The sequence below is a fragment of the Myiozetetes cayanensis genome, unplaced genomic scaffold, assembly GCF_022539395.1.
Source record: "Myiozetetes cayanensis isolate MyiCay16 unplaced genomic scaffold, myiCay2020 scf5-8, whole genome shotgun sequence".
In the NCBI taxonomy this organism is placed as follows: Eukaryota; Metazoa; Chordata; class Aves; order Passeriformes; family Tyrannidae; genus Myiozetetes; species Myiozetetes cayanensis.
The window spans coordinates 60,787,314-60,812,795 of record NW_026087742.1 but is presented as its reverse complement, the minus strand read 5'-3'; the positions used below and the strand labels follow the sequence as shown (position 1 = coordinate 60,812,795).

At 39.0% G+C, this 25,482-nt stretch overlaps 1 protein-coding gene across 6 annotated transcripts in view; it reads right to left on the bottom strand.

Annotated features, from left to right (window-relative positions):
• FNDC3A (fibronectin type III domain containing 3A) overlaps positions 1 to 25,482 on the bottom strand; it is a 114,770-nt gene that overhangs the window by 29,497 nt on the left and 59,791 nt on the right. For all 6 annotated transcript variants that reach the window (XM_050333074.1, XM_050333075.1, XM_050333073.1 and 3 more), the window contains 7 exons: positions 22,324 to 22,400; positions 17,546 to 17,783; positions 14,769 to 15,041; positions 12,676 to 12,734; positions 4,388 to 4,545; positions 3,178 to 3,237; positions 192 to 330 (listed from right to left, as the gene is read on the bottom strand). In XM_050333074.1, coding sequence (XP_050189031.1) covers positions 192 to 330; positions 3,178 to 3,237; positions 4,388 to 4,545; positions 12,676 to 12,734; positions 14,769 to 15,041; positions 17,546 to 17,783; positions 22,324 to 22,400 — 1,004 coding nt within the window. The remainder of the gene's footprint in view (positions 1 to 191; positions 331 to 3,177; positions 3,238 to 4,387; positions 4,546 to 12,675; positions 12,735 to 14,768; positions 15,042 to 17,545; positions 17,784 to 22,323; positions 22,401 to 25,482) is intronic.

Here is a 25,482-nt window from a genome sequence, read left to right as displayed (position 1 = left end):
GTGAATCCTTCTCTTCTTACTGAATGCCACATTTGACCCAGTGCATCTATTTGCAGTCATGGAACTGTGACTGAAATAAGTAAGTTTGATGAAAATTTTCCATTTTAATGAACTGATATTTTATTGCCAAATCCACAACAATTCTGAAGAGTTTAAAGTATTTATTTTAAAGGCTGTGAAGCAATTCTTACCTTCCATTGAAGAGTAAGAGAATTTTTGGTCCGATTAGTTATCCTGGGCAGATTTGGCGTATCAGGTTCACAACTCGATGTGGTAAAACTCTCTGCTTCTGAAGGGCTCCCCTTTACACAGTTGCATTCTACTTGTACTCTAAAGTGGAAAAGAGTCAGTAACATTTTGCTTCAAAATCTGTATCTATAGTTTCCTGAGAAAACTAAGTATTCAGAATTGAATAATGAAGCCTTGCTGCTTCATTATTAAAATATCACTGTTATAAATAAATAAGTGGAAACATCTTGGTCAATAAAGTAATGTGAAAGAAAAGAATCCTTTACTTTGGATGTACATCATTACCATCAGTCAGCTTTAGTCTCATAATTATATTTGAAATATATCTGTTATTAGCTGTACTTCATTTGGGAAATAATGGTAACATTTTGCAGACTCATACTCTATTGCAGACATATTAACTGATATGCAAGTGCTTTCATCAGATGAGCACAGTGAAACTATTGATACATTATCAGAGCCTCCTCTGTACTCCTTCAAGACCTTGCTGAGCCTGTTCACCCTGTCCTCTCCTTTAGGAAAGCTGTGAATTAACTCTCCACCTACTTCAGAAGAGTGAATTGTTGCTTCTGTCTCAAAGAGAAATGGTTTGTTTTTCAAACAGCTTGTCTCCAAAAGGAAATACATTACTATCTTCTGGCCTCTCCCTGCCTCCTAAGTTGTGTAGCTATGCCTTGTGTCTTCCTTGAGGTGAACAGTACATTACCTTATTCTGATTCACCTGTTCCTTTGCAAGAAAAAAACCCCAAATCCCAAAAAATCCCCTTTCCTCTGATCACGGACATAAGACCTGGGTTGCTGCCTTATGAAGATGCAAAAATCATTATCCCGTGCCTTCTACAACAGGCCCTACTAAAAAATCTGTCCCCATCTTTCTTATAAGCCCCTTTTAAATACTGAAAGGCCACAAAATGTCTCCCTGGAGCCTTCTCCAGACTGAACAACCCCAACTGTGTCACCCTGTCTTCACAGGAGAGGCACTCCAGTCCTCTGATTGTTTTTGCGTCCCTCCTCTGGACCCACTCTAACAGGTCGACATCCTTCCTGCTCTGGGGACCCCAGAGATGGATGCAGTACTCCAGGTGGAGTCTCAGTAGAGCAGAAGGGCAGAATCACCGTCTTTGACCTGCTGTCCACACTGCTTTTGATGCCGCCCAGGACACAGTTGGCCTTCCAGGTTGCGAGCACACACTGCCAGGTCATTTCCAGCTTTCCAACCACCAGGACTCCCACGTCCTTCTTGGCAGGGCTGCTCTCAATGCCTTCATCCCCCAGCCTGTACTGATACCCCAGTTTCCCGACACAAGTGCAGGAGCTTGCACTTGGCCTTGTTGAACCTCACCAACCCATGCTGAATCCATGGGTCCACCGCTCAAGCTTGTCCTGGTCCACCTGGATGGCATCCTGTCCCTCAGGCACATCAACTGCACTACTCAGTTTGGTGTCATCTGCTGAGAGTGCACTTGGTCTGTATCACTGATGAAGATATTAGACAGTACTGGTGCAATACAGATGCCTGAGGGACACCATCTGGACATTGAGCCATTGATCACTACTCTCTCAATGTGACCAACCAACCAACCAATTCCTCATCCACCCTGAGTCCATCCATCAAGTCCATATCTCTCCAATTAAGATATAACAACGTTGTGAGGGACTGTCTCAAAGGCCTCAGGGAAGTCCAGAAAAGTGACATCTGTAGCTCTTCCCTTGTCCATTGATGTAGCTGCTCCATCACAGTCCAATAGGCTGGCTAAGTTGGACTTCCCCTTGGTGAAGCCATGCTGTCTGTCTCAAATCACCTCCATGTCTTCCATGTGCCTTAGCATAGTTTCTAGGAGCATCTGTTCCATGATCTTCCCAGGCACAGAGGTGAGGCTGACAGGTTGGTAGTTCCCAGAGTCTTCCTTTCTACCCTTTATAGAAAATGGGTGTGGTGTTTCCTTTTTTCCAGTCATCCAGGACTTCGCCTGGTTGCCATGACTTTTCCAATACAATGGAGAGTGGTTTCAAATGTGATGGAGATGGTAACTACATCAGACGACTCCTTCAGGACTCTGGGATGCAACTTATCAGGTCCTGTAGACTTAGGTTCAGGTTCCTCAGGTGGTCCCAAAACTGCTCTTCTCTTACTGTGGGAGGGACTTTGCTCCCCCAGTCCCTATCTCAAGGTCCATCTACTTGACAGGAGTGGGAAGAGAGGCTGTCAGTTAAGACTGAGGCAAAAAAGTTGTTGAATACCTCAGCCTTCCCCTTGTCTGCTGTTACCAGTTTGCCAGCTGTGTTCATAAGGGGGGATGTGCTTTCTCTGCCCTTACTTTCTGGCTGACATAGCTATAGAAGCCCTTATTAGTCTTTGCACCCCTTGCCAAGTTCAGTTCCAAATGACTCTCCAATATTTAAAAACAAAGAGGGAAGAACACCTAACCACATCTTTCCAATCCTATGCTATTTCTTCTGACCTCCTGAAGCAGAAAATTCTGCTAGAATGGTACAATTACACTGAGCTGGGGCCACACTTTCTGGTGCATATGGGGTCAGGTTCACTGATCTACTGGAGCAAAGAAAAAGCAGCACATTGTGACCTTCAGGTGGCCAGCAGTGAGCATCTTTCTGGGCTAGGTACTTTCCTCTGCTGCTTGTGGAAAATTGAGAGAAAGCAGCATCTCTGCCTGGCTCCAAGGACAGAAAAAGGTCACTGTGTTGGCATGAAGCAAAGAGCATGGAGGTAGGATAGGGGTGCACTAATTATCTTATGTTTTCCAAAATCGACTGAGTGGTCAACTAAGCCAAAAATGTCGATTTTTTACTCAAAGGAGGGTGAGAAATGGTAAAGACAATCTCTGAAGACTTATGTAAATACACTGATCCAATGAAACTTTTAAAATAAATGCACTGAATTTAATGAAGAGAAAATGAAATACTTACTTTGCATGGTAATCAGTTGCTGGCCTGAGATCATTTACAGTAACTTTATTTTCTTCTCCACTGTAAAGAGATACAATTCTGTTACAGACTATTTCAGAATCCCATACATTTATAAAATGACATATATCATCTAACCCATTCACCTAACATACCTTCTATGAAATCTATTTGCTAACAGTGCAACACTGTTGCTAAATATAATAAAATGTAAATGCATTTATCTTTGAATTTTAGAAGCTTCTTGTATTACTTGTTCTTTTGCCCTGACGGTTTTAGGGCACTTTTAGTTTGTTTGGTGCTTTCTAAAAAATAATTTTTATTTTCCTCTTTACTCAGTAAGTTGCATCTGTATGCATGTATGTTATTACACAAAAAAACCCACTACAGCACTGGGGCCTGCAGAAGCTCAGTACAACCTTGCAAAAACAATTATCTAAAACTGTACCTGACTGCATACACCTACTTGCTAGAGCCTAGTAAACAGAAAAGGCACCTAAGTAATAATCAATTAGTTTGCTTTTGCTGATACCAGCTTACGTTAGCAAAGCTCATTTCTTTTCCTCTAGTTTCTAGGATAGGAATATCGTGATTCCATGAAATCCATGGAAGGTGACAATGATAAACTAGCTAGATACATGGGTTTATAATTATTAGAGAGATCTACACCTTTAAGGCTAAATTTTACTGTTATATTTCTCAAAATTGCAAAAAAATTACTGAAGACCATTGTGTTAGGAATGAAACAATGAAAGGGTTTTGTTTGCTTTGTCTGAGTGAATTTACTTACTTTTTTCATACCATAAGACTGTCTCTTATGAAAAGCAATTTTGGGAAAGGGTGGAATAACATTACTGGGAGCAGAAGCATGTGCTGACATGAATAATAATAAATACAATTTGTATTTCTCACTTCTTGCATATCTCACTATTTGAGAACCCAGGGTTTCTAATGCATCTGGCTGAAATGCAGCAAAGTGGTATAAAAACATGCCTCTAACATGTAAGAACGAAGTCTTTACATTCCAGTTGATGGCAGAGACTTCAGTAATAAACCAAAACAAATTCTACTGAAAAAAGTAGTTAATTTCAAAATAGCAGTTGCACAAAACTGGTAATTATTTAACTCTCTGGAAAACAAGCAGATTTTAAATGAGGTTTTAACCCACATAACTCAGTGCAGCAGTGATTAAATTAAAATGACAAACACCTACATGTACACAGTTTTGTACTTTCCATCTTTTCCAGTATTTGAAATCATCACTTCATAAGTATAAACCTCTGGCATGTCGTTCTTATCAGTGTCTTCTCTGGTGTCACTGGATGGAGGGGACCACATAAGCAGTGCTGTTCTTGCCTGAATATCTGACACCTGTAGAAACACAGCTTTTTGAGATCTCTGCCATTTAAGTGCTATGGTATATAAGCACTACTTTGACAAATGGATTAAATAAGAGAGAAGAAAATAATATACCATTATCAAATCAGAATATTTATACTCATACAATAGCTACTAACTTATTTTTACGGATGAAATGACGCTGGAAATACAAGGAGTACCATGAGAAAACCACAATCCCAGGCACAGGGCTGAGGGCAGAGACACCTCTGGGTACCGAACGCCACCCAGTGGGCTGCTGAAACATGGACTGCAGCGCTGGTGAGGCAAAGCACACCCTGGGACACTGGGCACTTTGGTAAACCAAGCTCAAGCACATCTTTTCTTTGAAGTCACGCAGAGTATGTTTTTTTTTTTAAATACCTTTTTGCCAACTCAGTTTTCTTATGAAATATATATACATATTTGTAGATGAAGGCACGCTCACAAGGTCCATGTACATATACGTAAATCTATATAGACAATATCCTGAAGAATACCTGTGGTACTGCTTGCCTGCACAGCCCACCTTTTGCAGAAAGGCTTGGATAACAGTTGGTGTGATAGAAATAGGAGTATAAGCAGTGTGTGGGAACGTAACTCCTCCAACTGCCCGAAAAGTATTTGCCCCAACAGACTAATCATGCTAAAGGAAGTGACCCCCACGTGGGTTAAATGGAAATGGGGAATCACAAAGAGACTTCTGAAACACTGAAGTAATCAGCTTCAGAAGTACAAAAACAGCATGAAAACTTGTAACAGGGCCCACAGATGCTGGAGTGGAACAGAGTAATGATCAAAACCTGGCCTGATAGCTTAAGAAACTGCCCTGCCACCACTGCTGCCTCCATCCAGGCCTGATGGATGCCATGAGTAGCTGCACCTCAGCTGGTGTGACAGCAGTTTGGGGTGCAGCAGACACAGACCCACAGCTTGGGTGTGCGCACGTGACCTGGTGGAGAATTTTCTCAGTGGCCCATGGATTAGCAGACTGTAGGGAACAACACGGTTACATGCAAAGCTACTAACGCACAGTGGAGACGTGTGACTAGAGGTACCCTCACTCCCAGAAGAGTGAGTGCTGCCTGAAACCCACACGTGCTACAAGGGGTTGGGGATGCTCATGTGAGCACCCAGGTGCATGCAGGTGATTACAAATCTTTAGGATCTGTTATAGAAGAATGCCTACAATTTTGTGGGTGTTTATAAATATTGCACTTGTGCTATTATGGTTTGTACCTTGCACCCACCTACTGTTTACAATCATTCACAAAAGAAGGGAAACACATTCCATTCATTACATGAAATGATTAGTTTTACAGTATGACTGTAATATATTATCTATTTTGGTAATAATTGCTTTTGAAAATCTATTACCTGAGTATCAGAATCAAAAAGCTATCCTCACAACTGGCGCTTGAAAATTGCTGTGATCTACTGAACTAAAAACCTGAATGGATCAACTTCAAGAATGAAGTAGAGAGAACATGACTTATTGATAAAAAAAAACAGAGAAGAGAAAAAAATTCAAATAATGTGAGCCTCAGTGTCTTGGAAATAATGTCACTAAACCCTTATGCACTAACATCATCGTGTATCATATCCTGAAATGGATCAAATGCTAGTAGTACTATACACTGAAGTTCCTGGGAAACACAATTCAAAGTATGGCAAGAAAAATTTCACATTATCTTGATGGGATCACAAACTAGACTAACACTATCTACAACCACCTCAGTAACATTCTAGTATTTCTGGAAGTCTTTGGAGTTGTGGGAAGACTCTGATAAAAGCATCCTCTTTGACTATTTTAATCCCACCATCCATCCTGAGTTGCAGAAGGTGGCAGGAGATCCTGAAGGAAAGAAATGGAGGTTCTTCAGGGACCTACTGTACTTCAGGATTAGTAGGATCCATTCTAAGATGATCTATTCCTATATTTAGCTACCTTAACAGCCAAATTTTTATTTCCTAATGTCCAGGCACTGCCTCTCTCACTACCAGCTAAGCCTACTAGTCCTAGTCGCCATGGAGTTGAACATTAGATCTTCCCCTCCTTTCTGCAGTCATTTCTTATGTATTTGAAGATACTTAGTATTCAACTCCCCTCATCAACTCTCTGATCATTCTCACTGTTCTCTATCTCCTACTGATTCATTTTCTTTAGTGCTTTACCCAGAACTGCACATAACATTCCACCTAATGCTTTGCTAAAGCCCAATTGCCTTGTGCACCTGATCAATTACATTTCCTTCCTATATCTTTGTCTGTCTTTGATTACACCAGAGAAGTAATGCTGTTCATAGGAGTGAGAGGTGGCATTACAACTTGTATTGGGTTTGTGTAGCAAGGTTTTGGTAGGGGGGATGGGGGAGGATACAGGGGTGGCTTCTGTAAGAAAATGCCAGAAGGTTCCCTCATGTCCGACAGAGGCAATGCCAGTTGGCTCCAAGACAGATTCACCACTGGTCAAGGCTGAGCCCAGCAGCGACAGTGAGAGTGCCTCTGGGATGACAGAATAAAGAAGAGGTTAAAAAGACCCCAACCCTGCAGAAGAACACCTGCAGCCAGAGAGAAGAGTGAGAACAGGCAAGAGAAACAGCTCTGCAGACATCAAGGTCATTGAAGAAGAAAGGGGGGGTACTCCAGGCACTGGAGCTGAAATTCCCCTGCAGTCTGTGATGCAGACCATGGTTAGGCAGACCATTCCCCACAGCCCATGGAGGTCCATGGGGGGAGCAGAGATCCACCTGCAGCCTCTGCAGGACCCCATGTTGGAGCAGGGAGATGCCTGAAGGAGGTTGTGACCCCATGGGAAGCCCACACTGGAACAGGGTCCTGGCAGCTCTCCTGTGCCCAGCTGAGGAGGGGAGCAATAGAAGGGTTTTGGTGGGCACCTGGCATGCAGCCAGAGTCAATGCACCACAGATCTTATTTGAACATTAAAAGATTAGAGGTTTCAACTGTTCAGTACAGAGAGAGCAGGGAGAGTGGGAGGGAGATCAAAGAGAACGTTACAGACTACAGAAGTAAGAGACAACTTACAGGACTTTGACTGATAAAATTAAACTCAAGAGTATTAATGGAAACCATTATATATCAACAAGGATCAACAGAGAACACGGTGAAATGTTAAGTTTGTGACCGGATGGAAAACTGTTATCCCAAGTTATTCCCCCAGTGCAACATTTATGGAACTTGCATAAAACTTCCAGAAGACTTACAAAATAATAGATGACAAATGTTAACACTGTGACTACAACAATGAAGCAGCATTACGTACCAAGCTAAAAATCAGTGACTACGTAGGTTGTTCTGGTGTTTTACTTTGTGTAAACAGGCTGTGACTACAGAATATTATGGAGGGTTGAAGCTTTGTTGTGCCAATTTGCCGAAACTTAAATGCAACAGTCAGTGGAACCAAAAATGCAATGTGAAAAGTACTCATAGAAGCTGGAAATTAAGGACATCCTAAAAATGCATAAAAAGCCACAGTGTATAAACCTGATATAAAATGTTTGTACATATGCATGCACACATATGTGAAGAGGGAAAAGGGAGAAATATGTTAGCCAGAAAAATATAGTTCAACAGAATTTATAGAAGTTGTTAAAAACATTCAGTGAAACAAAAAAGCTAACAGGATTTAAGACAAAAGATATAAAAAACAAAAATGGAAAAACATAGCAGGGAAGCTCCAAGTCAGTGTTACTGGTGGATGTAGAAGTTAAAATTATGAAAAATTATTTCCATCCTGCATTTACAATGAGGTTGAAATCAATATCTATCTTATGCAACTCTGTTGCTAGAAAATTTATAATCTAAGTGAGGGATCTGTAATAAAGATGGTGATCAGGTTAAAACACTGTTTCCCCATCAAAAATGTACACTCACATTTAAGAAAGGAGTTGCAAGTCTAAACTAGTAAGCCCTGCTGAGAAGCACTGGGGAGTGAACTACTTATGGAACAAGTGTTAAGAGGCATATACCTGAGGGTCCTAGGAGAATGGGCTCAGGGCAGAAGAACAGAACAAGAGGTACAACACTTAGTTTCTTGGCAGGGATAAATATTGGAAACAATTTCCAACCTGTCCCCCATACACCTGAATCTAACTGAAGTTGCCACCTTCTTTTCTGCAACCCCAGAAAACGGCAGTGGGGAAGCGCAGGGTCTCCAAATATACAGCCTGTGCATGAGGGGTCAGTAAAGTATTAAAATGTCAAGAATTACTAAAATAAAAATTTCCTTTTAAAAACTTTTCTCTGTTGTATATATGCACTATGGTAATGTGAACCACAGAAATTTCACCGTGTTTATGGTTTAAACACTGTAAAAATGACTTTTTTCCGCTCTAGCAAACTTTACAAAGAAACAACTGGTCACCAAAGTCCACCTCTCCCTGAATAGGCCTACTAATTTGGACTGTGACAGGGACTTGAGATAAGATAACGGTGGTAGTATTGTCCAATTATCCCAGGAGAAGAATGTATCCATAAGTGTGAGAGACTAGAATGTTAATGGCTCAGACAATCCAGGAGAAAGCTGAAGATGTGCAAAGTAACCACCCAGGTGCTCAGGGCCCATCCAACACCTGAGGCTATAAGCCGGGTGTGAAAAAGAGAGAGGAAAATCCTGCAAGACAGGGTAGTGCTTCTTTGTCCTTACACAAGTGATTCAGCTGTGATAACTCCCCTCCAGGGAAGCACCAGGACAATTCACACATAGCCTGAATGGGCCATAATGGGCCATAATTGGCTCAACTCCACTGACATAACAGACAGCTGTAATGTCTTAGAAGGTGTCAAAGGCTCATGAAATGTCCCGTGATCCAGTCCAGTATTACATCATCCATTGTAAAACTCCCCACCCCAAGAGGCCTAAGCCCATTAAAAGACACAGGGGACTTTCCTTAGTGCCATGGATGTCACTCAACACACAGGCTTCTTCCCTCACCATCCTGGGCTTCCCTCTATGGACCCAGACTGCAGCCATCACTTTGCCAAGACTGGAACCCTCATCACTGAGATCAGGCCACAAGAAGAGAATCAATGGAACACTTTCAGAATCCACAGAGTGATGATATTTTTTCTACTTAATCTGTCTCTCTGTCACTCTCTTTCTGTCCCTGCCCCTCCTCCTATTTCCTATTTCTTTCTATCTTTCTCTACCTCACATTTACTGTTAAATAAAATCTGTACTATTGACTTTGCCATATGGTCTTGTTTGTACCTTGATTCGGGCAGAGGCACCTATCTAATAATTTTAAGAACCTGATCATAACAGTTAATCTTAGATTACATCAGCATATACTATTTTAAAACAAGACTCATAGAATACAGTATTCTTCACTAAGATGCAATTATTTAATATTGTCCTTTATCCTTGATGTTCAATAATATCCCAATACTTGACTTTTTGAATGCTAGTCAAAGTTCTATTACGGAAATACTCAGGAATTCCTGTCAGTTTTCAATCACAAAACACTACCATATTTTCAAAAAAACACCTCTAAGGAGGAAAAAAGTATTTTTGAAGAACAAAGATTTAAGATCAGAAGAATCCACTATTATTATGTGCTCTGAGATGCTTTTCAGAAAACTTGGCATTACTTATTATTTTGTATGCTTATTCAAGCAGCTGCAATTGATTCTGGTTGCAGCTCTGACCTCTGCTTCAGCGAAGCAGAGTACAATACTTGAGTCAGAACCCTAGCACTGAAGAAACAAGAGGTGGGCTTGCAAGAGTGAATCTCCTCATTAACTATATTACATGTGCCATTCTATGATTTGGGTCAAACAAAAGAGCAGTTTTAGCATGTGCAGTCTGGATTGCATTCACAGTGATGCACGATATTTAACTATGAGGTGCATCACATTCTAGAAGTCCACAAACAAACACAGAACCACAAAATATGATGCCCTCCGAAAGGATTTACATGCTAAGTAGACAACCATCAATACTCAGCCTTCTGCACCACTCTTCATTTTACTTTTGCCTTTTCAGGTCCACTCCTCTTTTGCTTGCTTTGTTATTTGGTTAACAGATATGACAGCTGGTGGTGACTCTGCTCAGACGCTGAGGACTCATCATGGTGCAATCTGCAGAACCACTCCAACTTACCTCAGGGCATAAAAAAGTTCAAGTCAGATCCTCCTTAAGCAGAAGGGTCATTTGGTGGCAGTATCACGTTACCAACTTAAAACTGCCATGTATTAAAGGATAGGGGATCCATACAGGCAGAAGTTCAAGAAATAGGAGTTGGGAAGTAGTAAAATTTATATATCTCATACTACATGGAACTGAAGGATATGTGTGAATGAAAGCACACAATGGAGACCACCACCTGATTTAGATGTACATGCCCTGCACTTGCGCAAGTGTCATGGACTTGCCTGACATGGCACAACCCAGGACAGGTCAGCCTTCAGCATTATTCTAGGCTTTCTGGAGCAGGATCTGGTGCAATGGACATGGCACTGGACAGCACCCTGTATGATTATCTGATCATATGACCACCACCACAGCCAGTACTGCCTGTGTTTACCCAGGGAACACGGTGTTGACGTGTGTCCTGATCCATCAGGAACCACAATCCACACAGTGAGTCCTTCAACCAAAACAATACAAAACATGCAAGAATATTTCTGATGAGAACTACAAAGAGAAGGTTTGCTTTTGAGAGCATGAGGAAAACATTTCCTTGATGAAACTGTGGGAGGGTTGCTTGTGATCCTGCAAGGCCTGAGTAAGTAACACAGACTCCGATCACATCGCACGACACTCCCCCAAGTTGCAACATCACCCAGCCTTCTACCCACTCACAGCCCTGACTGTCCCTTGCCTTCACAAAGCATAAGCCTCTCCAAGTGCTGGCAGTTTGGCCTTTTGCCTCATGTACACCACGTAGCCTGTAGCAGACCACCACTGCCTATGCTTGTGATGTCTTCTGAGGTTTGCAGAGATCACTTGTAGGCACACAGCTACATACAATGTCGTTCAAGCAAGGACGTGGTAGGGAAGGCAAATGGAGTGCTGGCCTAAAAGGCATGGATGGTTGAGTTGGGGTGGAAGGGAGTGAAAGAAACCACAACAATACTGGCACTCCATTGCTTTTCCCTATGTTATTAGCAACACAGCAGAAGACCACACCTGTTGATTCACAGTTCTCACAGTCTCATTTAGGAAGCCAAGAGTTCCCCTTGGCAATGCAGCCACTAATAACACACCAACTTGGATGGCATTCTGTATGCCCTGTCCACTGACAGGGCACTGTGCACACTTCTGGAGAACTGGTCCCTGTATTTCTAGTCAGGACAGAAAGGGCCATTCACATTGTCATATATTAGTAATGGATTAATTATGCTAAGTTATTCATTAGTAATGAATAGTATTTTTCATAGCAAATCACTCCTTTAAATGCTTTCTGGCATTATCTTACAGCAAACCTATAGTCTTCAGATCCTCTGCACAAGTCTCTACTGCCTGACCTACAAGAGTAATAGCAATAGGTGTTTGCTAACATCTGTGGAGATGAGATGCACAACAACAGGCAGCAAAACAAAACATCTGCTGGTAGGACTTTGGAGGTTCTAGCTGTCAGAAGAAAGATGAGATGTGGGAAAGCTGGATTACATTCCAGATCCTGGACAAAAACCAGCGCTATCAGATGTAGACTGACATTCATTTACTACAGCCATAAATTTTTTCTCCAGCTTCTTTATGTCTCATCCTAATGAACAGTTCTTAATTCCAGTCTGTACTTTGTTTACTCCAGCCTTTAGCCTCTCAATAAAGTTCTGGTATCTTTGTCTCACCATTCTTCATCCTTCTCATGTGATTTCAGTGTCTTGCTACTACTGCCCACTACTGTTAACACTGAGATTCATGGAGCAGCCAAGAAGAATTCTGTATAATAAGTAAGTATCAAGACAATTTTAGCTTCATGAATGTTAATATACTAAAAATTACCTTGGTTGTTTACATTTCAGAAACTGGGAGATAAGTGAATTTGCTTCAGTGTGGAAAGTTAAAGATGCTTTAAACTTGGGAGAGAAAAAGGAGGTATAACTGTAAAACGGAAACAGATATATTTTGTTACTTACCTTAAAGCTTTTGTTACTTACCACTGGCTTGGCTATATTAGAAAGAAGTGCTTCCAATGCTTTTGTTTCTTCATCCTTTTCTTAAAAAACAAAATCAAAGCAAACAGAAAGTACCCATGAATATTGTGACTTTACAGTGAAATGCCTCTTCAAAATCAATAACTGCACACAGATGAAAGTATTCACAAAATAAACCACCTTGCTAACTTGCATTTGTTAAGGTAACAAAAAACCAAAAAAGGTCCTGAAGATATTGTTAATATAAAACTATTTCTAAATCTGTCCTATTATTTATGGAATACAGAAAGTCTGGCTATCTTTTATTAATGTATAACTTTAAACCAACTACTCCCCCGGAGAAATTCTGATCTTGGACAAGATATTGCCATAGATTTCTTTTTGGATGTAGATCAGTCAAGTTACAGTAGTTTAAATATGTTATTGAACATCATCTGGAAGCCTACTGGTAACACTGCTGGCCTCCCTCAGTTGCAAGGGAAAGAATCTAAGGTCTTTTGTTTCAGCTGAAGGTATTGCTGAGTTTTAAAGGACTCATACATATATAGAAAGTGTTTTATGTACTCATACATGATATCAGAATTTTATTATCTTGATAGAGTACTACTCAGTTTTGATGGTGTGGCCAGGGATTTTTAATTCACTAAACCTTTAGTTTAAACTAAACATAAAAGAAAAATAAAGACTGACAAAATTCTTTAAAAACCAAATTCTTTAAAAACCAGATCAAACCTATTAACAACTTTGTTTCTAAGATGGTTTATGCTGTTGAAATTAATTAAATGCTTCTCTGACTTCTGTCTGACAAGTCTTAAGTCTCAGTATGTAGTTCTCCCCAATGTCTCCTGAATTAAATTTGAAAAATGAACTTTTCCATTTTTCATGTAAAATACTTTTAAAGAAACCATTAACATAATTTTTGTAACATATGTAAGCAACAGAACATATCACCTGTGCCTTGGTAAAGTTAGCTAACAGATAAATACCAACTAACAAAGTAAACTGAAGTCAAGACAAATGTGACCCTGGAACTATAGTGACAAGTATTCATTGAAGTTTGGAGCAACAGTTCCCAACTTCTGACTTCAGGCTGTATCTCAAAGGTGACCTTTGGTACTCAAGTTTTCACAAGGTATCATCTACACATACTTTTAAACAGCTCTCATAGGCTGAGATTTCCTGGTTTTGATTAGATGTACTTTTGTCACAGTCCCTTTGGTTTACAGCAATCTATTATACATTGTCATAAAATTATCATCTCAAAGCAAACTTCAGCAAGTTGAGAAAAAACATGGTTTTTTCCCCTCAGCATCAGCAGTTACCACTCCCTATTCTGAGAAAACTGTTCCTGGCTGTGATAACAAGCCTTTGATGTGTTCAGAATCTGAAGGGCTATGCCAATGACCTCAAAGTTGCATAGTGACATGTCTCCAGATTTGACAATCTCTGTATGACCAAGACTCAGTGAATTCAGTCTCTCTCTGAGATCACAAGTGAAATAAAGATAAATAATAAACACACTCCCTTATGGCAGTGTCCAAGAAAACATGAACTCCCATGGTCTAATGTGAGGACCAGTTTTTTTCTACAAGGGTCCTTCATTAAAGAGTAGGTAGGGACAGGCATTATGCAGATTTTATACAACAGCAGTATCTCTTTTACAAAATATTCTTCTTTAACAAGTTGAATGTAGGTTTCCTGTAACAGACACCTGGTTCTTTTCATGTTTTCTACAACATCAAGCAGGCCATCAATATTCAGTGAGTCTTAAAAATGCAAGAACCAGTAACTATGGACAAAGCAGAGATTTTTCTCTAAACAGTACTGTGAAGTATGACTCATAATATTTTCTCAAATTTAGATGGAGACTTCCATGTCAGTAGTTTTTGTTCTCTGAGGCCCATCATTCCAATGTGATGAGCAAGCCAACTGCCCTTAACTCCACTCTATGTAAGGCAGTGCAGTTACAGATGTCAAAGATGTCAAGACTGTCAAAGTATGGTGTTCTACAAATGCTATGCTCAGTCAGACACTGAACTTGCATCATACATTTATATGTGTGTATATATATATATATAACTTTTGATAACACTTACCTTCTACTTCTGTGTCTGTCTGAGAATTGCTTTTTCCTTTACCCAAAGACTTGCTTTTGGTAGAACCTGTGCTTACACCACCTGCCTCTTGTCCTTTTGTAAGTCCATTATGTTCACTTGTAGGAGAAGGGCATTTCTGAGGAGATGATGGAGGACTGTTCAACTTATCCTTCTGAGTTCCGTGTCGATCTTTTAATTTTTTTTGTAACCTTTCATATGTTTTACTAGATCTTTCATCTCTAAAGTTGGATCTTCCATGAGCAGGCAGAGAATCTAAATGAAAGAAGAAAAAAGAAATCCCTAAAACCAGAATGCAATTAAAAATCTATTTTAAAATGCTATGTGTGCTAAATGCGCACTTGTATGTAAAATAACATCTCTACTGCTATTTGGAAACTCAAGTGCCCAGCAGGTAACCTGATATACACAAACTGGAAATTAACAACATATGAGGGGAGAAAGTGTTATCTTCCTTTTTCCTACTTAAAAATTATTCTTCAAATGTTTCCATAATCTTCCTTGAGCTGTAAGGTACAGGATATAGTAATACAAAAAAAGCGCGATACTTTATTCACTGGAAGAGGTTTGATCTAATGCCAAATAAATAAATGCATTAGTTTTAAGTTTTGGAATGCAACTAGAGCTCTAATACTTTAATGCTTCAGCAGAAATCAACAATGAAAAAGCCCATAAAAGCATAAAAACATAGAACCTGTGATCCATAGGGCATTGGGAAGACACTGAAAACAGTATGGTTAAGCCTGGAAAGTGCACCTTACCTGTACACAGTCACCTGAGGCATGGCTGCAGTACCATCAAAGACTCATCTCTAAGTTAGAAGGTGGCTTTGGAAAAAAGTCAGCACCAGACTAATGAAAATATTAAACTGCAGACTGACAAACTTCTCTGTCCAATTCTAACATTTGTATTCTTTTCATGGTTAAGCTTAGTAACAGGTTACTGACTCAAAACTTTAAAACTATATGCCACATGGCACCAAGTCTTTCCTCAGTGTAACCCTGCTTATACTAAATGATGAAAGCTTTAAAAACAAAATACATCCTTCAAAACCAGCACAGAATTTGCTCATTTCCAGCTAAGTTGGATAAGTCTGAAAAATATGTTCATTATTTATTATTCTTTATGTGCTAGGAAGTACTGAAAACAAGATAAATAAAGACTTCCTTGCAAGGATAAAAATTAAAAAATTGAGAACTTCTCAGGTTTGTGTTTTTTGTTGTTGCTGTTGTTGTTGTTTTTGTTTGTTGGGTTTTTTTTAGACCAACTTAATTCCCAGAAAGCTTGACAGAGGACTTCTAGATGTGATTTTCACAACCATTAGAGCTCAGTGCTCCTGTTAGAGAACTACCATGCTCTATGAGCTTGTGGGGGTTGGTCTGTTCAGATGTTTTTTCCCTTAAATTTAGATTCCTCATATAGGAGCCTAACTGCAGGCTATGACTTTTGAAAGCCATAGCCAAAGTCAGAGATCCAGAATTAAAAATTAAATCTGTAGCAAATAATTAACAAGTTACAGCACTAGTCCTCTAATTTCCTAAACCCAAGGGCACCTTACATATATACTGAAAACAAAGCAAACATAAAACATCCCACTTTATCAATTTTTTTACATTAGCAGTTTAGTAAATTATCACAGACTCCATATTTAAAGAGATATAACTTGGCAGTAGAAATCTAGAAAAATATTATTTCATTAAGAAGTATCCTTTACCTTTTATGCATTCACTTACCACACTCCAATCTCTTATTTCAGAAAACTAAAAGCAGACAAATGTCATCAGGAAATCAGGAAATTAATAAAACTACAAATATACACCCAAAGAGCATCTAGCAATGTATTGTTATCAGAGTAGTGCAAGAAGAAATAAAGTACAACTTGAGAATACAAAACCACTAAGAATTCCAGGAAGATCCAGACATTAGTATATACTTTTCTGACCACTTTGTACATCATTACTACTTAAGCAACTATATGGAGGCCATTTTTAGGTTATTTTAGTAGCATCATAGAATGCTGAGAAGTTGTGTTTAGCCTCTCCCTCTACAGCTTCTAGCTTTCTCTAAAAACAGCAACCTAGAACTGCTCTTTGAAAGTCTTTCAAGGTCAGCACCTGCCTTATCTAAAGAAAAGCAAGTCTACCAGAAATGTAAATATTAATCTAACAACCTGAACCGAGTTAGGGCACACATACACTTTGCCAATAAACCATATTAAAGGCAGATGTCAACAGCACTACCAAAGACAGTTCAAACTACAGTATTAAGTTTAGGTTAGTGGCACCTGATTACTCAAATTTGACTTCAAAAGGACATTCAATTAAATACATAAAGTTTTAGGAAAAATGGCACACTTTCTTCCATAATCAATACTAAGATTTCCTATTTTATGCTTCAAGCAGGATACTTGCAAGACATGAGCTCTCAGAACACTGCACAGGTATGGATTTAAATGTTGAACCACTACAAACACTTTCTGCATTGCTTTCCTGGGTGAATCTAAAACTGATACTGTAACTGAAGTAATTTGCATATTTAATGGATCACTGAAGAGACAAAGCAAATAAATTAAAGAACTTCTGGAATAACAAGCTTCGGTAAAATCAAGGCTGGTATCCTCACAAAAATTTTTGTGTATGGCTCCCATTCAAGCTATAAGTCTTGCTTGATAAAGCCCACACAGCAGCATAACAGATGCTGGAAATGAAACAAACATTATTCTCATTGACAGAACTTGCAATATTTGATGAGCTACTTACCCACATCCCCATAGACTTGTGCGGTGTGATACTGCGGAATGTACTGCGTTGCCATGTCACCAGCTCCGGTCACAGGTGAGTACATGTGACGTGGTGGAGGGGGTATCATGGTTGGAAGCGGAAGGAAGCTGGGCAGTGGGGGATGTGGAGGCCTGTGTATTACTGCGTGACCACCAGGATGAAATTCTGGAGCCTGGGGAACCACCACAACCCTTCGAACACCGTTATCCTCAATAACCTGTACAGTGAGAGATGCCACATACCAAAAGAGAAATGTCAAGATGTTTCTACAGATACTTAAACAAAGATAGGAATAGTAAAGCCCTTAATTTGAGGAAAGGAAAACAGAAAAGCCCAAGAAAAATGATGTAGGACAATTAAAGACACTATGTTAAGTGTATTAACTGCAGCAACGCCATTAATTTCTCAATGTGGTAGGGAAAAATACTATTAAAAAATCCGACTGTAAAAACATCTTATGAACCGCCAGGTACATTTATGGCACGAGCACAGCTTCTCCTTAGAGTACTACATTTCCACTCTCATTCACATTGCCTGTATGTTACAATGCTTCTAGGATTTGTTCTACAGCATAACAACTAGATTGTTTCCTAGAAATGAAATAGTGAGTTGACAGACCTCACTCCGTAAAAATAGTGAGAAAAAAGGTAAGCCGTGTCTGGTCATTGTTCTGTTCCCAACACTAACCCAGGAGGCACTGGCCATACTGCCTCTTTAGCATGCAGCAGCCACCGTCTGCATCAAACCATTAGCAAACCAACTAGCAGGATGACAGTCAGCCCTCTCAAGGCTCCCTCACAAGTCAAGGGAGTTCTAAAAAAATTTTTTTTTCTTCTCCCCCATCCCTCTGCCCGTTAAAATGTCTTGCACCCTTAAGGAAACCACATACTACCTAGAAAGTGGGGGCCTTTGTGGCAGCCTCTGTCAGACTTTGTTGTGCAGAGGCTTGTGAAAAATTAGCAAATGAGAAACGTGATGGGTCTGATGGAAAGTAGGCCCAAAGGCACAAACTGTACAAAGCACTGAAGCAGAGAATGCTTTTCACTAAATGAGTGTAGGTCATCAACTAGACCAGAAACAAGGGTCTTCCCTGAAGCACTTCACATCATTATTCTCTCTAAATGTTTGGATCAATACTGGTAAATTCACAAAAATACATGACTGTTGATGACACCTAGACACCCAGAGACGTCTTGGCATAATTTGACTTGTGTGCATTATGGTGTCAGTAACTTTAGTGTATGGGATGCCAACAAATAAATTGTTCTTCATTTCTTAGCAAAATGCCATAGAATAATGCCACAGCAGAAACTGCAATACAAGTTTTTGAATGAAACATTTATCCAGAAAAGGGAGAGAAGAATGGATTATCACAACCACACTCAATAGCAGGGGACAATGCAACCCTATGACATAAGTTTCCACTGACACTGAAATAAAATGGGGACATGTACACATACACCAATGTGCATTCTTGTGCAACAGGAGGAGATCAATAGATCAAAACACTTACTGCCAAGCTGTTTTCAGCTCCACTGTTTAAGCTAATCAGTATTATGCTTGGCTAGATTTAGTCCCATGCCCTGGTGTGAATGCTTCCACCAAGTCCATGATAGAAAGCTGCTTGGAGGATCAATCATTGGTTTTACCATGTCTCCAGTAGGAGTTGGTGTGCACCTGATACAAGTGGAACGGAGTTTATGCTTTTGTTTTCTCTGACAGCAATCTAATTTGTGTACCCCAAAACTATCCAGCTAGCTGAACCAGTAAGTGAGGTAGGTCTAGGAAACTTTCAAAACTTCACTACTGTACTGAGAGAGACAGTGCTGTAGAGAGAGCTGCATGCTTCTTGTGTAATGGTAGAGTGAAGATCTCTATGCCTATGCAGTAACACTCAGAAGACATAGAAGTATGTACACAATGTAGCTAATCCTACTTTACTTACATAAATAGAGAGTTGGAAATTACTATAAATCACCTAAGTGAACACAGCTTTAAAACACATGTATAACACGTGACTTTAAAAAAAGTATTATTTTCAGTATACAGAAATTGTCCCTTATTGCGAAAGAGTCATTTCACTAAAGACAACACTATCCATATCTGTGTAACCACAGCTGTATGGTATCCTAAAGGCAGAATTTATTAGCAGCACTAAATACAACTAGAACTTCTGATATCCAATGAAATTCTGTAAACACCGAAATGTAGTTTTAATTATTTAAGTCCTTTTTGCTTACAAAACCCCAAAACATTGCAATTTATTATGATTTTATGAGCAGATTCAGATTATGTAAGAAGCAGCATCCATTAAAAAACAAATAAGCTTCTGAGTTTATAACTTGTTTCCCTGGGTCTGCTAATAGCCTAAGTACCTCAGAAATAGATACCCAATTCATAAGAGCGGGGACCTTAAGATCAATAGTGTAAAATTAAGAGTTTGACAAGTCTGTCACTGTGTTTCTAGATCAAACATCTACTCAGTGGTAGGCCTCTAGTAGACAAGTACACAGATAAAACCCCTCTAAACAGCAGTAAGAGCATCCTGCCAAGTATATAATTTTAAGTTTAAAAAGTAAACAAGCTCCCTATTATCCTAATTGTGCTAGCAAAACATGTGGTTCTGGCATAGGCCTGTTTCGTTGAGTGAACCAAGCAAACATCACTGGAAAACTCACTAAAGACCATGAATATAGACAGCTTAGAGAGGGTGAATAAAGATGTGCTTTCTTTCAGAGTTTTACAACTACAGCTCCAAAAGAAGATGAAGGAAAAAAAGATCACCTTATGAATTGCTTTTTAGTTATGTGATATAAGAAAAATAACTCTTTAATTCAGTAGTCATCCCCAGCTTCAAACAGAGGACAGTATGCTGTATCACTGCCAAGCAGGAACTGAAGCAGGCAGAAGCATAATAGAACTAAATGAAAATGGATAGACAAAGGATGGTTATGCTGAAGTTGTTCTTCCAGGCTGACAGCCTTAGACATTTAACTGGTTTCCAATTTATTTGAAAATACAGCTGCAGCCGCTGACATTTAAAAATATACTACGCCTGAAGAAACCAGTTAAGTTACTTTGCTGGGACTGCATTATTTTCAGGAGAACTCTTAGCTCAACAGACTTGTCTGTTCGCAACACTACTATCAAATCTTCTGGCTCATAACAGGAACTTCCATCATAAACCTCAGTGGCTGCTATATTTTGTCAATAGTAAACACTTCAGAAGGCTTATAAAGGACTGGTTTTCCTGGACTATGGTACTTCTACTCAGATGAAAACAGCAGACTTGAGCTCATCCACGTGTACTGAGCTGAACAGATGTGAGGCACCTTCAGCTCAAAAGTCAGAGCACTGTGTGCTAACACAACACCTGCTGGCACTAACAAACTCCAACGAAAGGTTAATGGACAAGCCTCAGCAAGGCCCAGCCCTTAAGCCTCTTTGCTTCAAGTTGTTTTCAAAGGAAGGATAAATTAATTTTAAAACATTATTCAGATTGGCACAGGTTACACAACTTCTTAAACATGAAGTACTTCATCAACTGAAGTTAAATATTCCAGAAATATGGTAAAATTCAGAATTTCACTTATCTCAAAACTTCTTTCAGTTCTTTAAAAGTTAATTTTAATAGGAATCAAGACTTTTTATTATGACCTAAAGATAAATGGATTTTTGTAATTATTTATAATTAACTTTTCTTCTGCCTGTTTGGGAACTCAACTCTGAAGTACACAGAGAATCAACTTATCAGCCAGCTTTCAATAGATGAAAGATAAAATCACAGAGTACTAGCCTGCCTACCCTAATGGACTTTTCTTTTGCCAGAGGACAATTTTTTGTAATGCTGTTCAGATAATTAGTCCAACATCTGCTAGACACTGTGGACTTTTTGGTTGCATTTTAGAAGTTGTAGTCTCTTCTTGGTGTTCACCATGGGATGGATGTCAAGCATGCATGCCAAGCATGCATTCAGAGAGACTTACATCATGGGGAGTGGCATTCATCTGTCTTAACTTCCAGGTCTGACCTACTAACCCCTAAACTTGTTCTCAGTTGAGGGAAAGAGACACCATCTAGGAGGCCACACATCTCATTATAATACATGTGTCAAAAATAGCCAAGAGGAATCATCCTTTTAATCTGCTTTAAAGGATGTCTAGGTTATCTAGCTCAATTTAATTTTCAGGCATCTAAATTAGGAATCACACAGTAGTGAAAATTGAGAGCCCCATTTTAAGGTAAGTGGTAGAAGCACCTATTATATGATAACTTTTTCCCAATGGACAGCTGACATTTTTCCATGTTGTTTGCTATACTTTTTCAACTGACCTGTTTTACTCCTCATCTGCAGGGAACTTCCCAGACATGAACTATGTATATATATAGAAATTATATTGTTGCCAAGAGAAAATATCCCCTAACACAGGAATCAGTACAGGTCCTACACAAGGAGCTATTTGGGCAATGTTTGTATTTTATATTCTGAGGGCATCTAGTACATTAGGAGTCTGAACTCAAAAAAGAACTGTGCTTGTTATTGTCATGTACGTAGTTAATATATAACCAAACAAGCACATACACAGCACAAGAAGTCTCCCATCTCCGAGATACCATGGGATATCTCCCCTTGTTTACTTGCTTGATCACAGTGATTCTGAAATCTGACAAATTATTTTCCTGAATTAGCTATTATGTTTCTACTCCCATAATTTGCATGCAAAGAAATAAAATAAGAATCAAGTGAAGTGACATACCTGTGGGGCATATCCAGGAGGCACATAAATTGGAGGCACTGAACCATTTGGGGACATCATTGGAACCTGAGCAGGACCTAAGTGGGTTACAGAAACATTCAGTACAGCACCATTTAATAATTTGAGAAAGCTGAAAGAACATACTGAACAGCAAAGGCTCAGTGAAAAATATACAGATAACATGGATAAACAAAGGCAATGAACTGTACTGACAGAATTACAGCAAAGGGCACTCTTTGAAATCTAAAAATCAGTTGAATAGAAACAAGATTAAAAAAAACCCTGGCAGATATTTCTCTCTTCTCTGTCAATAAGCTCACAGAAGAGCTCATGTCAAATCTTAACAGATGACAAGTCAAAAGAAGTGCCCCAAGATGAAAAGACAACAGAATAGACTTCAAAACAGAAACAAACCAAAAAGATACTTGAAGCAAAGTGTTGAAAGCAGATACTATTCAGTTAAGAGTTAGGGAAAGTACTTACAAAATTGCTGTTCTGTTACTATGGTCTTATCACCTAAAGTAGTGTCAGTAGCACAGCAGTGGGAAGTAGCAAACTGGATATTAACTTAAGGTCCCAGGGAAAAAGCCAGTGTATTACCCACTGGGAAGTCTACTCCTACTAACAGGTAAAGGCCCGATACCATGATGATCCTTGTACCCTGCAAACCATAAAGAATGGAGTTTGGAGGCACTTAGATGAATATACTCAATGGGAATGTGTTAAGGTGGCATTTGTAGATAAAGTATTGCCTGGAAAATCAGATAGCTTCAAAGAACACAGGGATGCTGTCACATACTTGGGTTTACAAAAAGCTTTTGACAATGTCTCTCAAAGACTTTTAAAGAAGTAACGCTGCCTCTGGTTAAGAAGGGAAATTATCTTTTCATGAATAACTGATTTGAGAAAAGGAAACTAAGAGAAGTAAATGATCAGCTTTCAAAGTGGCTTGGGTGACCAAAAAAAGTCCCACAGGCACCCAAAGAACCTGTTCACTGTATTAAAGAAAACTTCTGGAAAAGAAAATGAACAGTGAGGTGACAAACTGTTGTTATGTTAGAGAGCTGCAAAAGATCTCATAGTACTCAACGACCAGATGATAAAAAACCAGAATAAATAGTGTTGATAACCGCAAAGTGATGTACCTGGACAAAATCGTAAGTATATATTTACAGCAATAAGCCACAAATTAGACATAAATAAACATACAATGCAGCTACTACATATATTTTAAAAGAAATACCAGCCACATGTTGTTTAGTGGCATTCGCAGAAAGAAAGAGAACATTAACATTCATTACTAACAGAACAGAGAATGAGCAGAAAACATCATTATGCTGTGGTATAAATTCACACTGTACTTTCAATACCTTGAGCAATATGTTTGTTTCCACCGTTCAGAAAGAACACACAGAACTAGAAAAGGACACACACAAAAAAGAAAATTTACACTGGCTTTCTACCTGTTTACCAGGAAAGATTAAAGAGACCAGGATTTTTCCTTCTGAAAAGGGTTCAAAGGGCTGGCAGCAGAGAAACAGTAAAAGACCTATCAAGAACCCTCACCCATAAACTGCCTAAAAATGGAAAGATAGATAATTTATAATTTCTCACTTACAAGAACCAGATATAGTAAATCAATTCACCAGGTAAGTTTTAAAACAGATAAAGGGATTTCTCATGAAATGTGTAGCTAAATTGTATAAGTTAAATTGCTTTAAGAACACTGTAGAAACTAAAGATTAGGTTCAGATTGGGAGAGCAATTCCATTAAGGGCTGTAAAAAATACAAGTATTACTTTTGTTTCAGGAAGCTAGAAACAAGAAAGTTTTTTCTGTGTGCCTGTCCTGTCATTATGCTGTCCCCTTTAGTATTTGATACTGGTCTCTGTCAGAGTAAGCACATTGGCACAGGCCTCAAGAGGGGTGTCCTTACATTATTGTGTTTAAAACACAGAAGAGAACAGTCACTGAAGTTTAATTATTAAAGAAAAACTGAAACACAATATAATTTGAACAGGTTTTGTGACAAGAGCATGAGGTTGGGATTCAGACACTCTAGAATGCAATTTCCAAATTGTGAAGCTATCAAAAGCACCAGTCCATCTTAGTGCAGTTTCAGTAATACTCCTTAAAGGGCATTCACAGCTCCACCTTAATGTTTTCTAAACTCTGTCAGGATCTGCAAATGGAACATTCTAAGTAAATGCAAAGTACAGTATATAAGACTAGCATACCTCATTCTGGTAAGTATGGGCTTGACAGAAAAATAAAGGCACCTATGTCTGACTGCCAAGAGCAGGGAGAAGGAATGAAAAGCACTCCTTAGAAAAGCAGCATGCAATCCAACTTTGTTACACATGCTATAGGGACTTCTTTGGGATAAGATAAAGAAGTTTTCAAACATACTGCCTGAAAAGAATCACAGCTTTGTTATCAGCCACATATTAACACAGAACAGGGAGAGGGGGGTGAAGAAACTTTTTAAGAAGGTCTTAATTGAATGATTAAGTGAACTGTGTAACAACAAAGAATATAAGGACTACTGTAAGCTATAAATTGGGATCTGAACATTCCTCTGGTGTTTTTTCTCATCTGAAACTCAAACATGTTTCAGCAAAAGTTTCTCCTGATTATGAAGTGCTAAAAAGAAACAAAAGTGAAGTGAAAAGCAGTAAAACAGCGCTTTGCAGCACTACCTTACAATAAATGCAAAAAGGTCAACAATAATGGAAGCATATTTATTTTAAGTTGCCATTCAAGCAAATAATGGTTTCAATTCTTACGTAAGAAGATGGATTTTACATGACTTGTATCTTGCATTGCTTATTTGCACTTTCTTCTTAATGAATACAAAACACTGACACTTCTATTAAGTTCACTATTTTGAACTATGTAAGTTTCAAGTAAATTGAGAACTAAGAGCACAGTTACTTGAAATTTTTACAGAATACAATGTCCTTGGGGGATGAAGGAACTCTAACATGAACAGCCAGTTTCTTTGTGAACTAGCAAGTGTCTGTGTTTGTCTTTTTTGTTTTGCTTTAAGCATATAAAGAATATTGTTTAACAACCTTTTTAAAGGTTACTTACTTAGCACTTTAATCTTTCTAACAAACATAAAAAAAGCAGTTATCTCCAATCCAGTACAAAGGTTGA